Here is a 21,655-nt window from a genome sequence, read left to right as displayed (position 1 = left end):
ACATCTTTTTCATATTTTCTTTTTTCCTCTCTGCACTTTTGTACATATTCATTTCTATAACCGGTATATATTTTCCATTTTTCAGGTCTGTCTTTTTTCCATCTGGTCCAGGCTTTGTCTCTTTTGTCTTTTAACTCCCTACAACTTTTGTTGTACCAGCATTTTACATATTCTTTTTCTTGTTTTTGTCTTGGGACATACTTTTCCACTCCTTTTTTGTAAATTTTTGTCAAAATATTCCATTTCTCTTCCACTGATGTTTCTTCTTTGTATATTTCTTCCCAGTTTTCTTGTTGGAAGAATTCTCTTATTTTATCAAAGTTTGTTTTTTCATACATCATTCTTCCTTTTCTATATTGTTAATTTCTTTTCATATATTTTTCTTCATTAAGTTCCAGTTCAATCAATATGTGGTCACTTTTACCTATTGGTGTTTTATATTCAATCTTGTCCACTATTCTAGGTTCAGATGTAATTATTAAGTCTAGCCTCGATGGTTCTTCTTCATTTCTATACCTAGTATTCTCTTGTATCCATTGTGTCATTGAATGGTCAGTAATCATCTCAAGTAGAGCATTTCCCCATGAGTCATCACCACTCTTTACTGTCATTTCTTCCCAGCAGATTTCTTTGCAATTAAAGTCGCCCATCATAACTATTCTTCCTCCGTCTTCCATTATTTTAGTTAATGCTATCTTTGTGTCCTCTAACATACTTTTATGTTCACTCTCCTCCCATGAGGCTGTTTTCGGAGGCACATAATTGATCACAAATTTTCTGCTCTTCTTATCTCGGTCTTCCACTTCTATCATAATCATCTCTACTGTATTCTTTCCATATATGACACCTTTCACGTTTATATCCTTCTTAGTCAGGAACATAACTCCACCCCCTTGTTTTTTCTCTCTGTTTCTAATCCAACAATTGTATGCATCATGTCCTACACTGTTGGGTGGTAGTGGGCCTTTTAATTTTGTTTCTACAATTCCCATTATGTCCGGTTCTTTTTCTTTCAAATAATCATTCAGTTCATTCAATCCTGATATCAATCCATCTATATTTGTGTAAGACGCTCTTAGTTTTCTGCCACTTCCATTGTGTTCTCTGTTTCCCTTATGTTTTTCTTTAGTATGTCGAACTGCTTTATTTTCATGTTCACTACTCTCCAATAGAATCTCTCTTTTTCTGACTCCGTTCTTTCCTCGTTTTTTGCCTTAGCTTCAAGTCTTTTCTGCTTTTCTGCCTCTCTTTCCTCCTTATTCATTTCTCTTTTTATCCATACCTTTTTATATTGATCATTTGTTGCTAGTTTCCCTGTTTTGGATAGAATTTTCTCTGCCGTTGTTTGTGACCTGAATTTAATCTTAATTGGTCTGGTCTTATCTGTACTATATTTTCCGAGTCTGAATTTTTCCTCAATTTCCTTTATAATTTCTGGTTCGTCTTCCTGGACTAATTTTAATAAACTGCTTACTCTTTCATTTTCCTCCTTGATTCTTGCGGTTCTATCTGGGTTATGTTTCTCTTCCATTCCTAATATAATTATACATTTCTTTTTGTCAGCTAATTCTCTTACTATATTCTCATTCTGTCTCATCACTTTAATAACTGAGTCTTCATTATGTTCTTTCAATTGCTGTTTGACTATGTCAGTGAATGAAACCTTATTCCCTTCTTGGGTTGTTCTCCAATTTTTAGCTTCTTTAGCTATTTTCTCTCTGTTTTCATTACTATTCTTCTTCAATTTCTCATTCTCCTCCTTTACATTTCCTAACTGTCTTTTTAGGTCCTCTATTTCTTCAGTTAAGTTTCTGTTAGCCTTCTCTAGTTGTTCCAACCTTTCAATTCTCTGGAAAATGGAGTCTACATTACCTAACTTACGTTCCAAGTCCTCGATCACCTTATCAACTCTCTCCTCTAGTCTTATCAGTCGGGGGGGGGGGTTGTGTCCCCCCCCACCCTCTTTAAATCCCTGGAACATATTCTCGTCACTTTCTTCTGTATTGCTCCTCTCTATACTTCTAATCTTTACATTTTTATTAGACATTTCATCCTCACTCAGTCTTTTGTTTACCTTTCGCTTGTCTGGCTGGGCCAAGTCTACTCCCTCCTCATTTCCTTCCATTTCCCTCAGTAATCCCTCCCCTTTTCCTCTTTCCCTACTTTCCCACTACTCCACGAGCAATTTCCCCCCCCCCCCACCCTGCAAAAACACTAGGCACTTCTCTTTGCGTTGGGATCCACAGACTTCAGTTTTCTTCAGAACGTCATCCAAGCCGTCCATTCGCTGAAGTGTGTGTGTGTGTGTGTGTGTACGTAGTGCAGACATCTTTGTGATCGCTGAAGAAAAATTACGCCGTCTAGACGAAGGGGCTCTCACATCTCTCGCCGCCCTTCACACGAGTCTCTTCAGTGAAGGGACTCGTTGTAGGAAATTTGAATGAGATTCGTGGAAGCTGCAGACGGATGGCAGACGATGATTATCCTCGTAGGCCTCCACATTTATTTTTCATTTTCAATTATTTATTTTTGTGACTCTTCTTTCTTTTTGATTTAATATATTTTGTTTTATTTTGTGACCTGCCCGCGTCTGTGTTTTGATTATGCGACGTGGCACGTTGACGGTTGCGTCGTCTGCATCGAGTGCATGCAGACTCTCAATGTCGCCTATGTTGCAGGTGGCATGACGCTGGGCGACTTTGTCGTCTAATCACGATACAGGATGTGAAAAGTCATGCAAGGGTCATTTCTATATGAAACAGGGTGACGAAATAGCTGTTTTTTCGTTTCGTTGTACAGATTGTAAAGGGACAATACGGTGTTGTTTGTACAGTACCACAAAATATACTTTATGTATATATCTATCTTTCTATCTATCTATTCATATATACATACATATATATATATATATATATATATATATATATATATATATATATATATATATATATATACATTGCCATCGACACGCATCCATTTTCAAGAGTGCCTTGCTTCATTGCCTCACGTTCCTTGTGGCGATATGACCTCAGTACTTTTGGAATCGAGGTAAGGAATTTTCTTTCCATATTCGACTGAAATCGTCTGGTACTTCTTGAACTGGATCCCTTGATTAATCTATTTTTGATAGTTATATTGCAGAAGACAGCCATGCTTTCAAAAAAACTTGCTTGTACAGGAGCAAGCACGGGTACCAACCGAATGTTGTTCGGACATGGAAGGAAAAAAATCAACTTTCCGCAGGTTCAATTAAAATATACGACTCCTGTTAGTGACCATGAAACACATTTTCCTATTGAACCGGCTAATATTGTCGGTCCCTTCCATTCAGGTCTTCTCCAGTGTACTTCCGGGGACGTGGTAAGGCCAGACGTCCAACAACTACGAGTTGAACGCAATGGCAGCTTCAACCTGACTTGCCGCGCGCAGGCCAATACACTCCGCAACGTGAGCATCCCGTTCTCTCTCTCTGACCTTAGATATATGTAGGAATATATATATATATATATATATATATATATATATATATATATATATATATATATATATATATATATATATATATATATATGTACTAGTATGTGTGAGTTTTTTCGTATACAGTATATATTCTAGATAAGACTTACCATGTCTATTAAGTTTCGACATAGGTTTCCTTAATTTATATCTAATGTAATAACATATTTCTCTGATGTTCAACATAAGTAGTCCTTGAGAAGAAATCAACGAAACACCTCATAAGGCACGCGATTAGAACCCATCGATAATTTTGGCTGTGTAAAGGTGGATCGGAAGGGTTGTGAGGTAAACACAGGGAACTGTTGGATTTTTATTTCTGACGTTAAGTCATCACTAGGACGTCAGAAGAACTTTGGTGAAGACGAAATATCAGATGTAATACCCCCAACAGTTCTCTTGTGTTTACCTCGCCATCCTACCACTAATTAATTTGTTTGTGACTTGCAGCTGTGTTGCCGCGTATCACATGACATCAAGCGTGACGTAACACAAGAATTGTTTAGAATTTTTTTATTATCATGCGATAAAAGTCTCCATACATGTCGTGAAATTAGTATTTTTTTTACACAAGTTTCATACAAGGGACTAAAAAAGATGTTTGAACTTGACTCAGCCACATTTTAGCCAAATTTTAGCCAACTTTCTGTTTGCTGGATTTTTTTTTATTTCCTCAAGCTTTGGCGCAATCTTCATTTCTTTTATCAACTTAAGTGATGATTAAATCTTTTTTAGGGTGTACTGAATCACTGATATGGTTACCATTTTAGTTTCGCTCATCTGAACTATATTCCTGGGTATGTCTATGATTTATACTTTTATTGTGATAAAAAAAAATTACTCCTACATAAATCTTGTGTATATATATATATATATATATATATATATATATATATATATATATATATATATATATATATATATAATATGTATGTATATAATTTTCTGTATACTTATGTACTTTTCATGTATATACATATACCAAGGGCCTTTTGTCCCTAACAAGGGAGATAGCCAAAGTCAAAGGCATAAACCCACTCCCACCCATTTCATTCCCACATACTCCACTCCCATTCACCATCACTCCCTCCCACTTTTCTTGGCTCCTCCTGGATGACAGGTCATCCCTGCATCTCGCCCACTACCCCAGGCCAAAAAGCAATGCAGCAAGACACAGCACTTTCACAGCAAGGCTGCTTCATTTAATCGGCGATCCCCCTCTCTGCCCCCTCATGCAGAAAAGGAGAAGACGGGGAGAAATCCCTTCGGGCTGCATCAAAATATTATTCACACATACTCCCTCACCCCCCATCCCCCACCCACTCCCATGCATCACAACATCATCCATACACAAATATTCTCCATTCACCCCTATCTTCTATCTTCTTCCTTCCTTAACAAACATTCCCCTCTTTCCCAATGCCCCTTTTATATCATCCATCCATCTCATCCTTTACTTCAAACCACTCGCTCTCTCCATTTCTAATTCAAACACAGGCTCTACTACTCTCGTAAAAACTCTTGACTGCTCATAACAGCTTTCCTCCTATCCCATATATCTACAATACTTCCCACTTTGTCCTCCTGTCTACCCTGTACTTTTCATGTACTATGTGAATATTGACAGTATCGATGGGTGTACATCCGTGATGGCACGCGACGACCCCAAGTTCTTAGTTCGGGGAGGCGACTCATCGTCGCCGACGCCCGGTTCAGTCTCGACGTGCAGCTCGAATCGGAAGAACCCGAAAGCTACAATTCCCCCTCGGAACAGAAGGAATCGCAAATGGTGAAGCTGGTGCTCCGCATGAGGAACATCGAGCCGAAGGAAGCTGGGCTCTTCGTGTGCTGGCGCCACGGTCTCAAGCCGGACCCGCAGGTGCTGGTGACTATCACGGGTAAGTTCGATGAGTTTTTTTTCGGGGTGAGTTCGATGAGGGTTTCCTCGAGGCGAATTCGATAAGGGTTTCTTCGGGATGAGTTCGATCGAGGGTTTCTTCGGGGCGAGTTCGATGAAGGTTTCTTCGGGGCGAGTTCGATGAGGGTTTCTTCGGGGTGAGTTCGAGCGAGGGATTCTTCGGTGCGAGTTCGATGAAGGTTTCTTCGAGGCGATTTCGATGAGAGTTTCTTCGGGGTGAGTTCGATCGAGGGTTTCTTCGGGAAGAGTTCGATGAAGGTTTCTTCGGGGTGAGTTCAATGAGGGTTTCTTCGGGGTGAGTTCGATCGAGGGTTTCTTCGGGGTGAGTTCGGTTTCTTCGGGGCGAATTCGATGAAGGTTTCTTCGAGGCGAGTTCGATGAAGGTATCTTCGGGATGTGTTCAATGAGGGTTTCTTCGGGATGAGTTCGATCGAGAGTTTCTTCGGGGTGAGTTCGACCGAGGGTTTCTTCGGGGGCGAGTTCGATGAAGGCTTTTTGGAGGAGAGTGTGATGAGGGTTTCTTCGGGGTGAGTTCGATCGAGGGTTTCTTCGGGACTAGTTCGATGAGGGTTTCTTCGGGGCGAATTCGATAAGGGTTTCTTCGGCGTGAGTTTGATCGAGGGTTTCTTCGGGGCGAGTTTGATGAGGGTTTCCTTAGGGCGAGTTCGATGACGCTTTCTTCGGGACTTACCTCCACTTAGAAAAGAATAATGTCCCCCCCCCCCCAAGAACATTAGTGTTGATTTCTGACGATATATTAAGGATCAAAAACCATGTATGAATTACAGTCTCGTTAAAAATTTCGTTATTATATTTGTTACCATTATTTTCGCCAGTATGTCAAATAGAAATGTCACTCATTCTTTCTTTGTAGTTTATGACGACATTCTAGCTGCCGCCAGGCGATTTCATTCAGCTAAAGAGAAACAGTCTCGAGTTTGAGTAACAATATAATTGCTTTTTAAATGTATCAGCTTCTTCTTCTTCTTCTTCTTCTTCTTCTTCTTCTTCTTCTTCTTCTTCTTCTTCTTCTTCTTCTTCTTCTTCTTCTTCTTCTTGATATTCTTCTTCTTGATATTCTTCTTCTTCTTGATATTCTTCTTCTTCTTGATATTCTTCTTCTTCTTGATGTATTTGATATAACTGTAACAATACAGTTGAAATTCATATTATAGTTACTCTAGGGGTAATATTCAATATGCATCTTCACACATTGAACAAGTTGGGTTGTAATTTTGCATTACAAATGACCTCAATAGCAAGGCATCAATCACCTCATATAGGATACTACTTTCTTTGCACCAGCTTTCAAGGTAAGAAAAACATTACCTCTCTGAGCACGGTCTGGTAAGGCAGCTCAGCTGTAACATTTATAAGCTCAGGCAATAGTATATACATTTGATACTGATCCTCAGGTAGCAGGTGTTATCTGAATAGTCACTTGTCAGAATGAAATACTAGTATGTTAGGTTAGCATGATTCCCCACCCAGGTTGTAGCCTGAGCGACATTTTACATGGAGTGTTACTGATCTTCCTCAGAACCTGGTGATGTTGCCCTAGATCCCGTGGTCAAGGAAATCATGGGTCCATCGCAGGTGCAAACTGGCTCTCCATTTCAGCTTACGTGTGTTGTGCTCCATGCTGACCAACATCAGGTGAGTGCTGCAGCATGATCCCATTCCAGTAAGCACTGGTGGCTAGCAACACATGATTTCTTTGTGATTAAGGACAAAATGGGGCTGTGGGCATTGAAAACACTGATCATGCTTGGATCCAACCCCCAAAAATTAAATTAAATCCTCTGTCATTTGCCATATCATTATATAAACAGTATTATATGGTGCTAAATGGATCAAGTATAAAGAAACTGGTTTTACTGAACTAACTGGCTGGTCCTCTGCCCATAGAGATGTTGGGCTTGTTTACAAAGTACATCCATTGATTGTATAGATGTTGCATTTGTGATAATTAAAATTAATTTCAAAGTATGTAAGGCTTTATTTTTTTGACCTGATAAAACATTTTCGTTATAATGGATGATGCACTTTTAATATTAGTATGCTAGATGCTTGTATGAGATACATTATGCATGTAGAGCACATTGCAATAGATGGAATTGGTATCATAGGTGTTGCATTCTTTCCTGCCTGCCCAGGTGAAATGGACAGTGGATGGCAAAAGAGTAACAGGCAAACGGCGGCGGTACAGCTTGACAGAGATGCGACAGGAAGATGGAACCCTGCATTCCCACCTGGATGTCACCAGACTCCGCAAGGATGCTGAGTTTGTCTGTGCTATACCTGACCTGGAAGATGTTGATCCCATTGCCCACAAGGTCATTGTAATGGGTAAGTTCATCCAAGCATTCAATATAAGACATTCACATAATTTTGCAATTCAGCTTCTGCAATAAAAACTTGTATTATTATTCAACTCTCCCGACACAAAAAAGAAAGCCGTTGTTCAGCATTTTATGGCAAATCATGATATTGTACATACATTGAGTATCCAGGTTTTGACTGTGTGTCCATGGAATATATTTGTTGGCACTCTAGGGAACATGTGCCATTTAATTACCCTATCTCCAAGCTGTCTTAAGCATAGGTGGATCAAGATGGCTATTCTGGGGGTGGGGGGTTGTCGAGCAAAAACAAGGGTGCCATACAACACATACACACATAGTGGTAAGAGACCATCCTTAAACTATTCCTTGAGAAGTGAACTCATTACAAAAGCAAAACAGGAGTGTTGATAAAAGATAATCTGTCACCTGACAGACATATCAGTAGGATTATGGGAGAGACGTATGGACTACTGCAGAAGATTAAACTATAAAGTGGCGTTTCACTACATTCCAAGACTGGAATACTGTATGTGTCAGTAATATGGTCCAACACAGAGTGAAGGATATAAGTAAGACTGATAAAATACAAAGGGCAGCAACCAAACTGGTCTCCAGCCTAGCAGATAAACCATATGAGGAAAGACTAAAAGCACTGAGTCTGCCAACTTTGAAAGGTTGAAGAGAAAGAGGTGATATGATTACAGTATTTGGGTCACTAAAGGGGATAGGTTGCATTGACAGAAGAGATCTCTTGATTAGAGATGACAAGGCTTTATGAGGTCATTGGAGCAAATTAAGAAAGACCACAAGTCTAAAGGATGTGAAGAAATACAGATTTCCATATAAATGTATAGATACTTGTAACAGCTTAGGAAGTGATATAGCCCAAGCTCAAACAATATAATAGTTCAGATCTAAATATGATAATTGGAAATCAAGGATATAGGTTACATTGGAACTGTACTTGAATTTGAGGCTAAGTATGATAAAAAATTAGAGAATAGGAGACAGGATCCATTGAGTATTGCTCGCTTCCTGTATACAATTAGGTAAATTCAGTTATGTAAATATACACACACATTACCACCGCTAGGGGCTATATTAGCCCCTCTCTATAATTCCCATCAACTTCTTCAGGGTGGTGGCCACATAGATATGTAACATGCACAAGCATTCAGGAACTAAATATAAACTGAACATAAATTCCTATACAAATGAGCATACTTGCAGTGGTCTGAGTTTGAATCCCATCCAGGGCTGAAATAATTTCAATGTTGCTGCACTGCAAGCTGTTAATTCAACTCTTGTGGGTGGGGAGTTGTGTGTGTGTGTATGTAAGGTCACAGCATTACCCATAGATTGGTCATATATGAGCTCTGAGCTCTCATCAAGGAGGGTAATAGCTGTCAATCACAAGTCCAACACAGGATGATCCAAGACCATGGTGGTCACACATTGATCAGTCATGAGGCTATAAAAGTTGTTCTCTACCAGAGGGTGTGGAGTTATCTTGTGAAAGCATACAGTTGCCAGGATTTGAACCCATGTCAAGCCAATAAAAGTCCATCACTTTACTGACTAAACTAAAGACCAGCTACCAAGTCAGTTGATAGTGAGCATGCCAGTCATATTGGCAGCACTAACTCTGCACTGTAGAGTTCAGGACAACACTTCTAGCCCCATATGTGATTAGTTGTGTAACATTTGATATTAAGATTGTATTTAACTTGTAAGTTCTTTTGAACCTTGTACATTAATATAACCACCATTTAAAAACAAAGAAGTGGAAATAACTACAGAAGGGCATGAACATATCTCTAGGGATGGAGGATGGGCCCAACAGGACCCCTAAGTCCACCAGTGGTCCCAGTTTATAGATGTAGATATGCAATTATTCTGAAAAGGGAAATGTAAAATCTAAGTTACTTTTGGTACTAGGCATTTTGGATAAAGGAATATTGACCAATCATTAACCATATTGATACATTGTAACTAATTCTATTTCTGATTCTCATGTTGATGTGCACCCATGATGGTCATCTCTTGCAGTTCCCAAAATTGAATCAGTGACAGCAGAGCCTCCTGTTGACAGGGTGCACTATGGACAGACTCTCCTTCTTACCTGCACTGTATCTTCTACAGACAGTGAGGTAAGTACCTAGTGTGTTCTTGTCTAGCCACAGCATGAGGTTCCAACTTCCAGATAAGGATCCCAAACTAACCATTAAGTGAACAAGTTTGGTCTCATATTTTATAATGGTTGTTCTCTAGCAAAATATGCACAATGATATAGACATAGGAACAATTGTGATATTGGGGGACACAAGGTGGATTGAAGAGAATGAGAGAGCATTCCCAAACAACCGGGAGTGGGGTTTACTCTAGGACCTCTAAGAAGTTTTCTGAAAATCTATCAGTTTCAGGGACATTTGGAGGCCAAATGTAGTAGGTATTAGAACATTCTGAGTCCCCAGTTATTTCACATATTTTAGCTATCATACTGATCAGAGACACTGGTCTGTAATTCAGCGGTTCCTCCCTACTTCCTCATTTATAGATTGTTACCACATTCTCCCTTTCAAGTGGCTGGAGTTGGGGTGTTTACACTTGAGGTGTTGATGTCACGAAGAAGAATACACCTATTGTGTCCATGTTCATAAATCAGCATAACAACTTGCCTGTACCTGGTTTCATTTCTGTATTGTATTTGGATTTCCTGCACTTACTCTTGATATCATACATACATACATACATATACCAAGGCTTTTTCCCCCTTCCAAGGGAGGTAGCCAAAAAGGGAAAGGCATAAAAACACTCCCACCCATTTCATCCCTAAATACACTCCACACCCCTCCCACCCTCCCTCTCATCTGAGCACCTCCTGGATGACGGGTCATCCCTGCACCCTGCCCACCGCCCTGGGTCAGAAGCAGTGTCGCAAGACACAGCACATCCACAGCAAGGCCGCTTCATTTAATCGGCGACCCCCCCCTCTCCGTCCCCCTTTGCATATAAGGAGAGGACGGGGAGAAATCCCTTCGGGCTGCGTCAAAATTTACTCACACATACTACCCCACCCCCCACCCCCCCCGCCCATTCCTCCTCATGCAATCACAACATCATCCATATACAACCATTCTCCACTCACCTCTGTCTTCCGTCCTCTCCCTTCCTTCCTCAACAGACATTCCCCTCTTCCCCAAAGCCCCCTTCACCCCATCCATCCACCTCATCCTAGGACGTCCCCTCATGTTCACTCCCTCCACATCTGCCTTCCATACCTCTTTTACTAGTCTTTCTTCACTCATTCTTTCCATGTGTCCAAACCATCCTAATATTCTTTCATCAACCCTATCTCCCAAATCCTTTTTCACCCCTGTTCTCCTCCTCACCTCCTCATTTCTCACGCTATCCAGCCTAGTAACCCCCACCATACCTCTCAGACACCTCATCTTAAACACATTCAAACTCCTTCTCTCTTCTTCTCTTATGTTCCACGTTTCTGCCCCATACAGTGCTGTTGGCACAATCACTCCTTCATACAGTCTCCTCTTCGCATCCATTCCTAAATGTGAGGAAAGAGAGGAAACGGAAACTCGAGAAGAGCTCTTCTCGAGTTTCCGTTTCCTCTCTTTCCTCAAATTTGTCACGATGAATAATCATCATTCCTAAATGTCTATTCCTCATTACACTCTTTAATCCACCAAGGCATTTACTCGCTTCTCTCAATCTACATTCTACCTCCACCTTCACTCCACCTTTTCCTGCTACACTTGCACCCAAGTATCTAAAACTATCCACTTCCTCCAGTCGCTCTCCCTTAATGTTCACTTCCAGTCTACTGCCACTTTCACCCCTTGTACATCTCATCACCTTACTTTTATCCACATTTATCTTTAGCTTTCTTCTATCACATACTCTCCCAAACTCTGCCACCAGCTTCCTCAATCCCTCCTCTGACCCTGCCACAAGCGCAGTGTCGTCCGCAGTGTCGTCCGCAATTACTCCTCTATTTTTTTTACACAATTTGATATCAAGAGTCTGTTGTTTGCGGACTCTTGATATCAAATTGTGTAAAAAAAAATAGAGGAGTAATTGCATAGAAACTTGAAGCTCCTGTAATGTTATTGTACTCAACCTTGATGAGTCATGGGTTCAATATTTTTTGTATCTCTTAAATTATTTGTTCATTCATTTATTTATTTATTTACCTACTTATTTATCTGCTTCTTTGTTTATTCATTTATATACTTACTCATCTACTTATTTTCAAGCTTTGGGCATTTTCTGATCAGGTGGTGTGGCTGAAGGATGGAGAAGAACTCATGGTGGATGACTCCCTCCCAGGGATTCAGCGTTTCTCCAGGTCAGAGGGTGACAACCGTATTACATCATCTGTTTACATCGAATCCTTAGCACCTGTGCATAATGGGCAGTATGTTTGCTATGTACCCGGAGCATCCAGCAACATTCTTGTTAATCTGGAGAGTGAGTGTTGTAACATAAGCTCCAATTAGTCAGGATCAGATGGCTAAGAATATTTTGTAAATTTACTTTTCTATATGATCATGTCAGGGAGGAAAAAATGAGTTATTGTATTAAGCTTCTGGAAGGAAGAGTGAGTGGAGGCAAGTTAGGTAAAGTGGAGAGGGTAATGGCTGAAGATGGACATATATTGATGGAAGTGAAGGCAGTGAATGGAAGAAGAGTAGATTATTTACAGATGTTGAATTTAGAAGAGGATAGGGAGTCTTTGACTATAGTAGTAGGAAATGCCAGGAGAATGACTTGTGTTGGGAAAGGAGAATAATAAATCTATAACAAAATAGGAGATGCAGTATGAACTGAAAGATATGAAACTTGGTAAGTCACCTGGGTTAGATTGTTATTCTGTAAAATGTCTAACAAAGGGAAGAGTAGTTATAGTTTAATGCAATAAAGGAAAGAAGCAGACCAGTGGATTGGAAGAGTACATGTTTAGTTTTACCGTACAAAGGAAATGGGACAAGTGATGTAACTGTAGAGGGATGAATCTGTTAAGAACTCACTTTAACAAGGATAATCTCTACTCAAAGAGGAAAGCAGAGTCACTTTTAACATCTGCTATCCCACTTTTCTACTGCCTTTTAAAGCTTTTCTTTACCACCCCCGTGACTTCACCCCTGCATTTTCACTTAATACTCTTTGGCAGAAGACAAAAATATCACTACTGTGTTCCTCTATGGAGTAAAGTAAGGGGAATAGGAACACCTCTTGGGGGGATTAAAAAGAGTCATGAGAAATAAGCATTTAGGAATGGATGCAAAGAGATATGAAGGGGTGATTGAACCAATGGCACAGTATGGGGCAGAGGCTTGGAATTTAAAAGAGGCAGAGAGGAAAAGATTAAATGTGTTCAAAATGAGGTGTCTGTGAAGCATGGTAGGTGTTACAAGGTTGGAAAGTATGAGAAATGATGAGATTAGGAGGATAGAGGGGGTGGAAAAGGAGATGGCAGATAGTGCTGATGAAAGAGTACTGGGATGGTTTGAATATATGGAAAGAATGAGTAATGAAAGATTAGTAAAAGAGGTGTGGAAGACAGAGATGAATAGAGTGAAACTGAGGTGACGACCAAGGATGAGTTGGATGGATTGAGTAAAAGGGGCATTGAGCAAGAGGGAGAAGGCAGGAGATAGGGATGAGTGGAGAATGGACTGTGTCTTGCTACATTGCCTCTGACCCAGGGCATTGGACGGGATACAGGGACGACCTGTCCTCCATGAAGAGCCAAGATGAGAGGGAGGAAAGGGTGGTGGAGGGGAGTGGAATGGGTGGGAGTGGGTATGTGCCTTTTGACTTGGGTACCTGTGAGAGTGAAGGCAAAAGTATAGTTTGACTTGGCCTGCTCCTTGACAAGGAAGTTGAGAACTTTGTATATGTTCTATTTCCATCCAGGCAGAATACTTTTTTTAAGATTCATTTTTGTACCACAGTATGTAATATCACTTGCTTTTCTTGTACAGGTCGGCCAGCACAGGTGCTCGGTGTGGATGGAAATGACTTTGAGGATGGTGAAATGCTTATGTTGTCCTGTCAGACACAATACAACAAGGAGCAAGAGGTGAGAGCCAAGGATAATAAGGAATACTCAGGAGGGCATCACAGTGAACTCCTTGGGGGATGCATCCCAGGTGGAAGTGGAAATACATATATGCAGATGACCTAACAATAAGAGTACAGCACACAAGAACCAAACTCCTCTCCATTAAGCAGCACATGAAAATAAAGGGCACACAATTCTATTCAAGAGCCCCCAAACCCACCCAACCCTCACATCACACAAATACAACATCAAAACAACTCCAGTCAGTCCATTACCCCAGTTCTCTTCATTAGAAGAATTTTTATGGGGCTTCTCTGTAGTAAGTATAGGATAGTGTAGTGTGTCCACTCTTTGTCTTCTGTGTCGTGGTTGAATCTAGGGTAACTGATGTCTTTTGCCAGGCTATGGCTGTGTTTACACAAAGCAAATCAAATTGATTCAATTCATGAAGAATCAACATGATTTATGATCATGTTGATTTGCCACACTAGTTTCAATGTAATTGTTTACACCAGGTGAATAGGCTTGATTTGAAATGACTCAATTTGTCTGGTATAAACAGTTATATTGAAACTAGTGTTGCAAATCAACATGATTCATGAATTGTGTTGATTCTTCATGAATTGAATCAATTTGATTCACTTGGTGTAAACTTAGCCGAAGTCTATGTTGGTACTGTTTAAGCATTGGGTGGTTCCCAGAATGCAATCCTTGCTTGTCTTGGGACTGATTTATCTGTTGTGTTGATTTCTGAATGAGTTTGGTGGTCTGTATAGGAGTGTTTGTTTTGTGGTCTTTATGTGTATGTGCTTTTGTATGAAAGTGTTGCAGGGGTACTGTGATAGAATTGTGTGCCTTTTATTTTCATGTGCAGCTCAATGTAGAGGAATTTGGTTTCTGAGTATAGGTGTACTATTGGTGTTTTAATGGAGTCATTTACCTCTTAAAGTATAATTTTGTTTAGTTTTTAGGTTGTCTCTATTTTTTCTTAACTGTTTGATATTTTGCTATGGTTATGAATTGTTTATACAGTCTTTTCATAAGCTTAGAGAAGAGAGGGATAGGTCTGTAGGGTACCGTGTTGTCTGGTAGTTTGGTTTGAGGATGATTTTGTTGTCTCAACTTTCAATAAGTGGAAAACCCACAGCTCCACAGTGGCTGGCAACAGCCCTTGGGACCTCCCACATATCTCTCATGGAAGAAACCTTGGACAGTTCATTGTGTTGCGTTGGTGTGGGACTGTTCCTTTGTCACTGCCTGAAAGTGGACGAGGAAGGGGAGGAGTTGCCATTTGTCAGCTCTTTGTGTGAAAAAGTGTAATAAATACTGTTGAAGTTGATAGAGTACAGTCTTGAGACTGAATATCAATCCTTCAAGGCTAAACCTCCAGTGAGGGGCTTGACAAGTTTTGAAAATGGAGAGCTTTACTGTCCATCTTGCTGGACTGCTACATGCAGATTCCCATCACTGGTCCTGTTTTCAAGATGAGGATTATGCATACTCATTTCCAGATTGTTGGGATACAATTGTATAACCAGGAATGGTTGAAGATAATGAATCAAGGCTTTAACTGCTATCATGCCCAAATTGTTCAGGTTGTAGTTTGATGTCTTGCACTGACCTTCAGTGAGTTCTTCAGTTTCTTGATGGCATTTCTCACGTCTTTGCCTGAGATGGGTGGGAATAAATTCAGTGTGTAGCTTGATCTTACATATGGTTTTCCTGTTTTTTTGTATTTTTTTTTTTTTTTTTTTTTTATATAGAAATGCTTCTTAATGGTACCTCACAAGTTATTACTATGGAAATTCTAGCACTTGGGAGAACTTAAAAGAGACTTCTTGGAATGAAATAAGGGTTTATTGAAAGACTAATGCATGACATTAGTACTAAATGATACAATGTATTTTTGTTTTGAAGAAATCCTTTGATAATGTACCTTACAAATGACTAATATGCAAACTAGGGCATATTGAAAGGCTTGAGGGGAACCTCTTAGTATTAATGACAGATCTCTTGGAGGGGTAATACATGAGACTCCTGGTTCTCAATTGTTCTCCATATTTCAATACTGCAGTAGAATCATAGAACCAGACAATAGGGAAATTTTGTCTGTCGGTTTTTATAAAAATGATCTTACAAATGAGGGTAAACTAAACTCACTTCAAATGCATTTATGTGACATTCTTATATGAAGCACATCATCAATGTTGATATGACAGGGTCATGATTTTTATAGTGGTGTGTCTCTTCTTCAGCCTGTAACGTGGAGCAGTGACTTGTTCCAGCTGACAGATGAGGTGTACAGAAAGTTGTTGCATGAGGCATACAACATCACCACCCACCAGCTTCTCATCCCAAATGCTCAGTCACGTCATGCTGGCACCTATACTTGTTCAACTTCTTTTGGTCAAGCCTCCGTCACTGTGCGCTATATTGGTAAGTTATTGAAGCAATGAATGAGAAAGTCTTTATTGTATATTTTAATTTATATGATTATTTACATATACACAATCTGCAGTCATGTTCCTCATCATACATGTATGTTGCCTTGAAGAGGAATCTCAAGCATTTCATCACATTTAGGATGCATTTCCTGCAAAACTTTCCTCAATTTAATGTTGTTCTCTATCTGGTGGCTTTTGCCAATTGTCATATTTTTACAAACTTGGTGCTCTTATGGCAGAGCCTCCACGTGTTGTGGTGTCAAGCGTCTTGGAACACGTGACAGAGGGTGACCCTGTTGAAGTGGAATGTCGTGCACAAGGGCAGCCGATTCCTGAAATCGAGTGGTTCTTCCTTGAAGCTGTTGAAGGTCAGTTCAAGATCTTTTGTCCCTAAGGCTATCATTGATGATTTTATGGAAGTCTCAAGTCTCTTTAACTGTTTCTGTGCTTACGTTCAGTACCGATTACACCCCTTGCTACCAAGTGGATGGCTGAATACTAAGAAAAGTACCACTTAGTGCAGAAAGAGTTAATGCAGATGTCTTTGTTTTCATACGGAAGTGGTGCCACAGACATTAAGAGAATAGTGTATCCATAGCAAAAAGAAAAAGAGACCTACCATCCAGTATGGAAAATGTTAGAAATTAGGATTTGGTTTGATTTTTGCCTAGTGAGAGTAATTAATGATTGAATTCAAGGTATCCCAGGAAACATTTATCCTTGTATACTACATTCCTGACATACAAAAGAGCTTCTATAGGGTAGTGGGTGGTGAATGGGAGTGGATTATGTGGGGATGAAATGGATGGGAGTGGATTTATGCCTTTGACTTTGGCTACCTCCCTCGTAAAGGGAAAAAAGCCATTGGTATATGTATATATGTGTACTACAAATTATTTTATATATTTTTATTTGACTCCTCTTTTTAGTTATTGCAAAAATTTATACAGCTCAATAAAAAGTTTATGTTTGTATGATAGGGGTTACTAGGCTAGATAGAGTGAGAAATGAGGAGGTGAGGAGGAGAACAGGGGTGGAAAGGGAGCTGGGAGATAGGGTTGATGAAAGAGTATTGGGATGGTTTGGACACATGGAAAGAATGAGTTAAGAAAGATAAGTAAAAGAAGTGTGGAAGGTAGAGGTGGAAGGAGTGAATATGAGGGGCCATCCTAGGATGAGATGGATGGATGGGGTGAAAGGGGCATTACAAAAGAGAGGAATGTCTGTGAAGGAAGGACGGGAGAGGACAGAAGATAGGGGTGAATGGAGAAGGGTTGTGTATGGATGATTCTGTGATGCATGAGGGGGAGTGGGTGGGGGATGGGGGGTGAGGAAGTATGTATGAGTAAAAATATGACACAGCCCAAAGGGATTTCTCCCTGTCTTCTCCTTTTCTGCATGAGGGAATGGAGAGGGTGGTCACCAAATTTATGAAGCAGCCTTGCTGTGGATGTACTGTGTCTTGCGACACTGCTTCTGACCCAGGGCAGTGGACAGGATGCTGGGATGACCTGTCATTTAGGAGGTACCAAGAGAAGAGGGAGGGAGGAGGGTGGAGGGGAGTGGAATATATAGGAAATGGAATGGGTGGAAGTGGTTTCTATGCCTTTTTCTTTTTGGCTACCCCCCTGTGTAAGGGGGAAAAACCTTTGGTATATGTACGTATGTATGTTGTTGATATCATTCAGTGTCTTTTCTATTTTTTTTTTTCCCATGACCTCTTCTCACTCTCCCATCCTATATAGATTTATGTTTGACATGAAGTGGAAACTCATTAAATTTATCTTTTATTTTTCAACAGGCACAGAGGTCCGGGTGGCAGCAGTTCATATTCCAGGAGTGATAATAGAAAATGTTGGTGTGCAAGGCTATGATGTAGCTGCGAAGTCCTTGTACATCCCACAGGCACGAGCAAACCACACAGCCACCTATGCTTGTGTTGCCACTAATCACTTGGGAGAGGCTGAAGCTCTCACACTTATTCATGTTGAGCGTGAGTGAATTATGTGAAGAATAAATTATTCTATTTTATTTAATTCTGTGCATATAATAGTTAATCTTACATCTATCTATATGTCTATATACCAAAGGCCAAGATCATACATACAATACTGTATTCACCACACTTATTCTTTTTAATCTAATGTACATGTGTCTGTCTATATACCAGGGGCCTCTTCCCCCATACAAGGGAGGTAGCCAGTCAAGGTATGCACCCATCCACACCAATCATACTCACATTCATTGCCCTGTGGATGAAGGGTCATCCCTGTCTCTTGTCTATGCCCAGGTCAGAAGTCATGCAGCAAGGCAAAGCACATCCATAGCAGGGCCAGCTGCTACATTTACATGGCAACACTCTCTCTTCATCCCCTCATGTGAAAAATAGAGAAGACGAGGCAAAATCCCTTTGGGCTGCATCAAATTATTGTCCGTACACAACCATTCTCCATTCACACTTGTCTCCTGCCCTCTCCCTTCCCTGCTCAACAGACATTCCCCACTTGCTCAAATCCCTTATTACCTCATCCATTTATGTCATTCTTGGTCATCTCCTCAGGCTCACTCCATCCACCTCTGCTTTCCACACTCATTTCACTAGTCTTTCTTCACTTATTCTTTCCATGTTCCCAAACTATTTTGATAAAAACAATTAATAGTGCATACACAGGTAGTAAGTCTTCTAATACACAAATTTTGTTGAATGTGATGCTGTTTTCTGCATTAATAGTTTTCTTGGAGATACTTTCTAAAGATCTCACTAATCGCCGTGTAGCAGGGTCTAAACTCTGTAGAACTCATGTGTAGGTGGACATATTCTCTGATCCAGATTTCAGCTCAACTGAGCCTTCTTCAGGGAGTGTGTTAAATGTCAACAAAGTGAGATATTTGACCACACGAAATTATTGGATTAGGGGAGATCACATGATAGTTTGAAAAATGTGCATAAGTTATCTCATCATGCTTCTGGCCTACCCTGTGTTCTCATACTGGGTAGCGCTAATAAATTAAATGCCTGTATGTTCAAATTGGGGTTTTTATCCTTGATATAAAGGGCCTCGATTATCTTTAACTTTCTCGGGTCCATGCAGGTTTCCTGAGAAAGTTAAAGATAATCGAGGTCCTTTATAACAAGGATAAAAACCCCAATTTCAACATACAGGCACTTGATTTATTAGCACTACCCAATATGAGAACACAGGGTAGGCCAGAAGCATGAGGAGATAATTTATGCACATTTTTCAAACTTATCATGTGATCTTCCCTAGTCTAATAATTTCACATGGTAAAATATTGTACTTTGTTGACATTTGACACACTCCCTGAAGAAGGCTCAGTTGAGCCAAAATCTGGATTGGAGAATATGTCCACAAGTTCTACAGAGTTTAGACCCTGCTACACAGTGATTAGTGAGATCTTTAGAAAGTATCTCCAAGAAAATTATTAATGCAGAAAACAGCATCACCTTCAACAAAATTTGTACAGTTAATAGAGCAAAGTTGTTGTGACAACAATATTTATTTTGTAGCCATTCCTCCTGAGGTGGTCTCCCTGGTTACCACAGAAGCCTTGGAAGGGGGTAACCTTACAATTAGCTGCACCACTTCACACTGGGATGCACCAGTAAGTACATGTTTAGGTGCTTTGCCACCACATAAGTTGAAGTATGAGTTTTAATGGTATGAAGGAAGGAAGTTTCTTCAGAATCTTTCAAGCAAGAAATGCTATTGCTGTAAATAAATTCGTTCTTGGATGATGATTTTCTTATAATCATAGCCTCGATTTTGTTAATAGAGTAAGTCTTCAGTGGAAAAAGATCTTACCATGTTTTTATACTGATATAGCTGAAACACATATTTAATTAGATCAGTCATGTTTAAGTAATTTTCCAACAATTGTGTATCTCGTATTCCTGCTGTTTCATCCATAAAATAATATGAGCCTCTTTCCATCCTGCAATCATGATACATTTATTCTTGTACACTACATTTTTTATATTTTAAAGAACTTGTATATGGTAGTTGGAATTCTTCAGTTATGTTGGGCCTACAGAAACCCAGGCATGTCCACAAGTAACCATGCATTCATTCCACATTTCTATCCTACTTCTTGTTATAGATTGTGTGGTTGCACAACAAAAAACTGGTTCATCACCACTCCATGCCACGCTTGGGCTTCAGCATGCAGGAAGGCGAGGGCTACCCTGCAGGTACACCGGAATTACTCCGAGATGAAGAACAAAATTGGCTGGTGCAGGAACCACTTTACCGACTACATGAACTTACAATCACTGGCGTGCAGCCTGAGGATGGTGGCCACTATGAGTGCAACGTCAACGAATATGTTTTCAGCAATATAGATGTGAATGTAACAGGTAATGATAACTACCATTATTGTTACTGTATTACATACATACATATACCAAGGCTTTTTCCCCCTTACAAGGGAGGTAGCCAAAAAGGAAAAGGCATAAAATCATTCCCACCCATTCCATCCCAGAATACACTCCACACCCCTCCACCCTCCCTCTTATCTTAGCACCTCCTGGATGACGGGTCATCCTTGCACCTTGTCCACTGCCCTGGGTCAGAAGCAGTGTTGCAAGACACAGCACATCCACAGCAAGGCCACTTCATTAAGGGGACCCCCCGCCCAAAATCTTTTTTTCGGAAGGATCTTGCTGATTTTTTCTGTGTGATATCTAGGTCTGAGGAAACCTTCACAGCATGAGTTTTATTCAGATCTGACAAGTAGTTTTTTATTTTTTAATACATACATACATATACCAAGGCTTTTTCCCCCTTCCAAGGGAGGTAGCCAAAAAGGGAAAGGCATAAAAACACTCCCACCCATTTCATCCCTAAATACACTCCACACCCCTCCCACCCTTCCTCTCATCTGAGCACCTCCTGGATGACGGGTCATCCCTGCACCCTGCCCACCGCCCTGGGTCAGAAGCAGTGTCGCAAGACACAGTACATCCACAGCAAGGCCGCTTCATTTAATCGGCGACCCCCCCTCTCCGTCCCCCTTTGCATATAAGGAGAGGACGGGGAGAAATCCCTTCGGGCTGCGTCAAAATTTACTCACACATACTACCCCACCCCCCACCCCCCCGCCCATTCCTCCTCATGCAGTCACAACATCATCCATATACAACCATTCTCCACTCACCTCTGTCTTCCGTCCTCTCCCTTCCTTCCTCAACAGACATTCCCCTCTTCCCCAAAGCCCCCTTCACCCCATCCATCCACCTCATCCTAGGACGTACCATGTTTTTGGGCTTCTTTCAAATCCTATCTCCTCTTACAATTTTTATTCGATGTCTTTCATTTTACAGCAAAAG

At 40.4% G+C, this 21,655-nt stretch overlaps 1 protein-coding gene across 4 annotated transcripts in view; it reads left to right on the top strand.

The window, feature by feature from the left end:
* LOC143034450 (uncharacterized) overlaps positions 1-21,655 on the top strand; it is a 104,016-nt gene that overhangs the window by 24,334 nt on the left and 58,027 nt on the right. For 3 of the 4 annotated variants that reach the window (XM_076200510.1, XM_076200507.1, XM_076200509.1), the window contains exons 2-13: positions 3,332-3,447; positions 5,144-5,414; positions 6,975-7,090; positions 7,591-7,783; positions 9,829-9,929; positions 12,054-12,267; positions 13,785-13,882; positions 16,120-16,300; positions 16,548-16,676; positions 18,110-18,301; positions 19,838-19,932; positions 20,428-20,683. In XM_076200510.1, the coding sequence (XP_076056625.1) occupies positions 3,332-3,447; positions 5,144-5,414; positions 6,975-7,090; positions 7,591-7,783; positions 9,829-9,929; positions 12,054-12,267; positions 13,785-13,882; positions 16,120-16,300; positions 16,548-16,676; positions 18,110-18,301; positions 19,838-19,932; positions 20,428-20,683 (1,962 nt within the window). The remainder of the gene's footprint in view (positions 1-3,331; positions 3,448-5,143; positions 5,415-6,974; positions 7,091-7,590; positions 7,784-9,828; positions 9,930-12,053; positions 12,268-13,784; positions 13,883-16,119; positions 16,301-16,547; positions 16,677-18,109; positions 18,302-19,837; positions 19,933-20,427; positions 20,684-21,655) is intronic. The other variant, XM_076200508.1, reaches the window with a different exon arrangement.

The sequence above is a fragment of the Oratosquilla oratoria genome, chromosome 17, assembly GCF_046742065.1.
Source record: "Oratosquilla oratoria isolate Oo_2021 chromosome 17, ASM4674206v1, whole genome shotgun sequence".
NCBI lineage: Eukaryota > Metazoa > Arthropoda > Malacostraca > Stomatopoda > Squillidae > Oratosquilla > Oratosquilla oratoria.
This window is presented reverse-complemented; position numbering and strand designations above follow the sequence as displayed.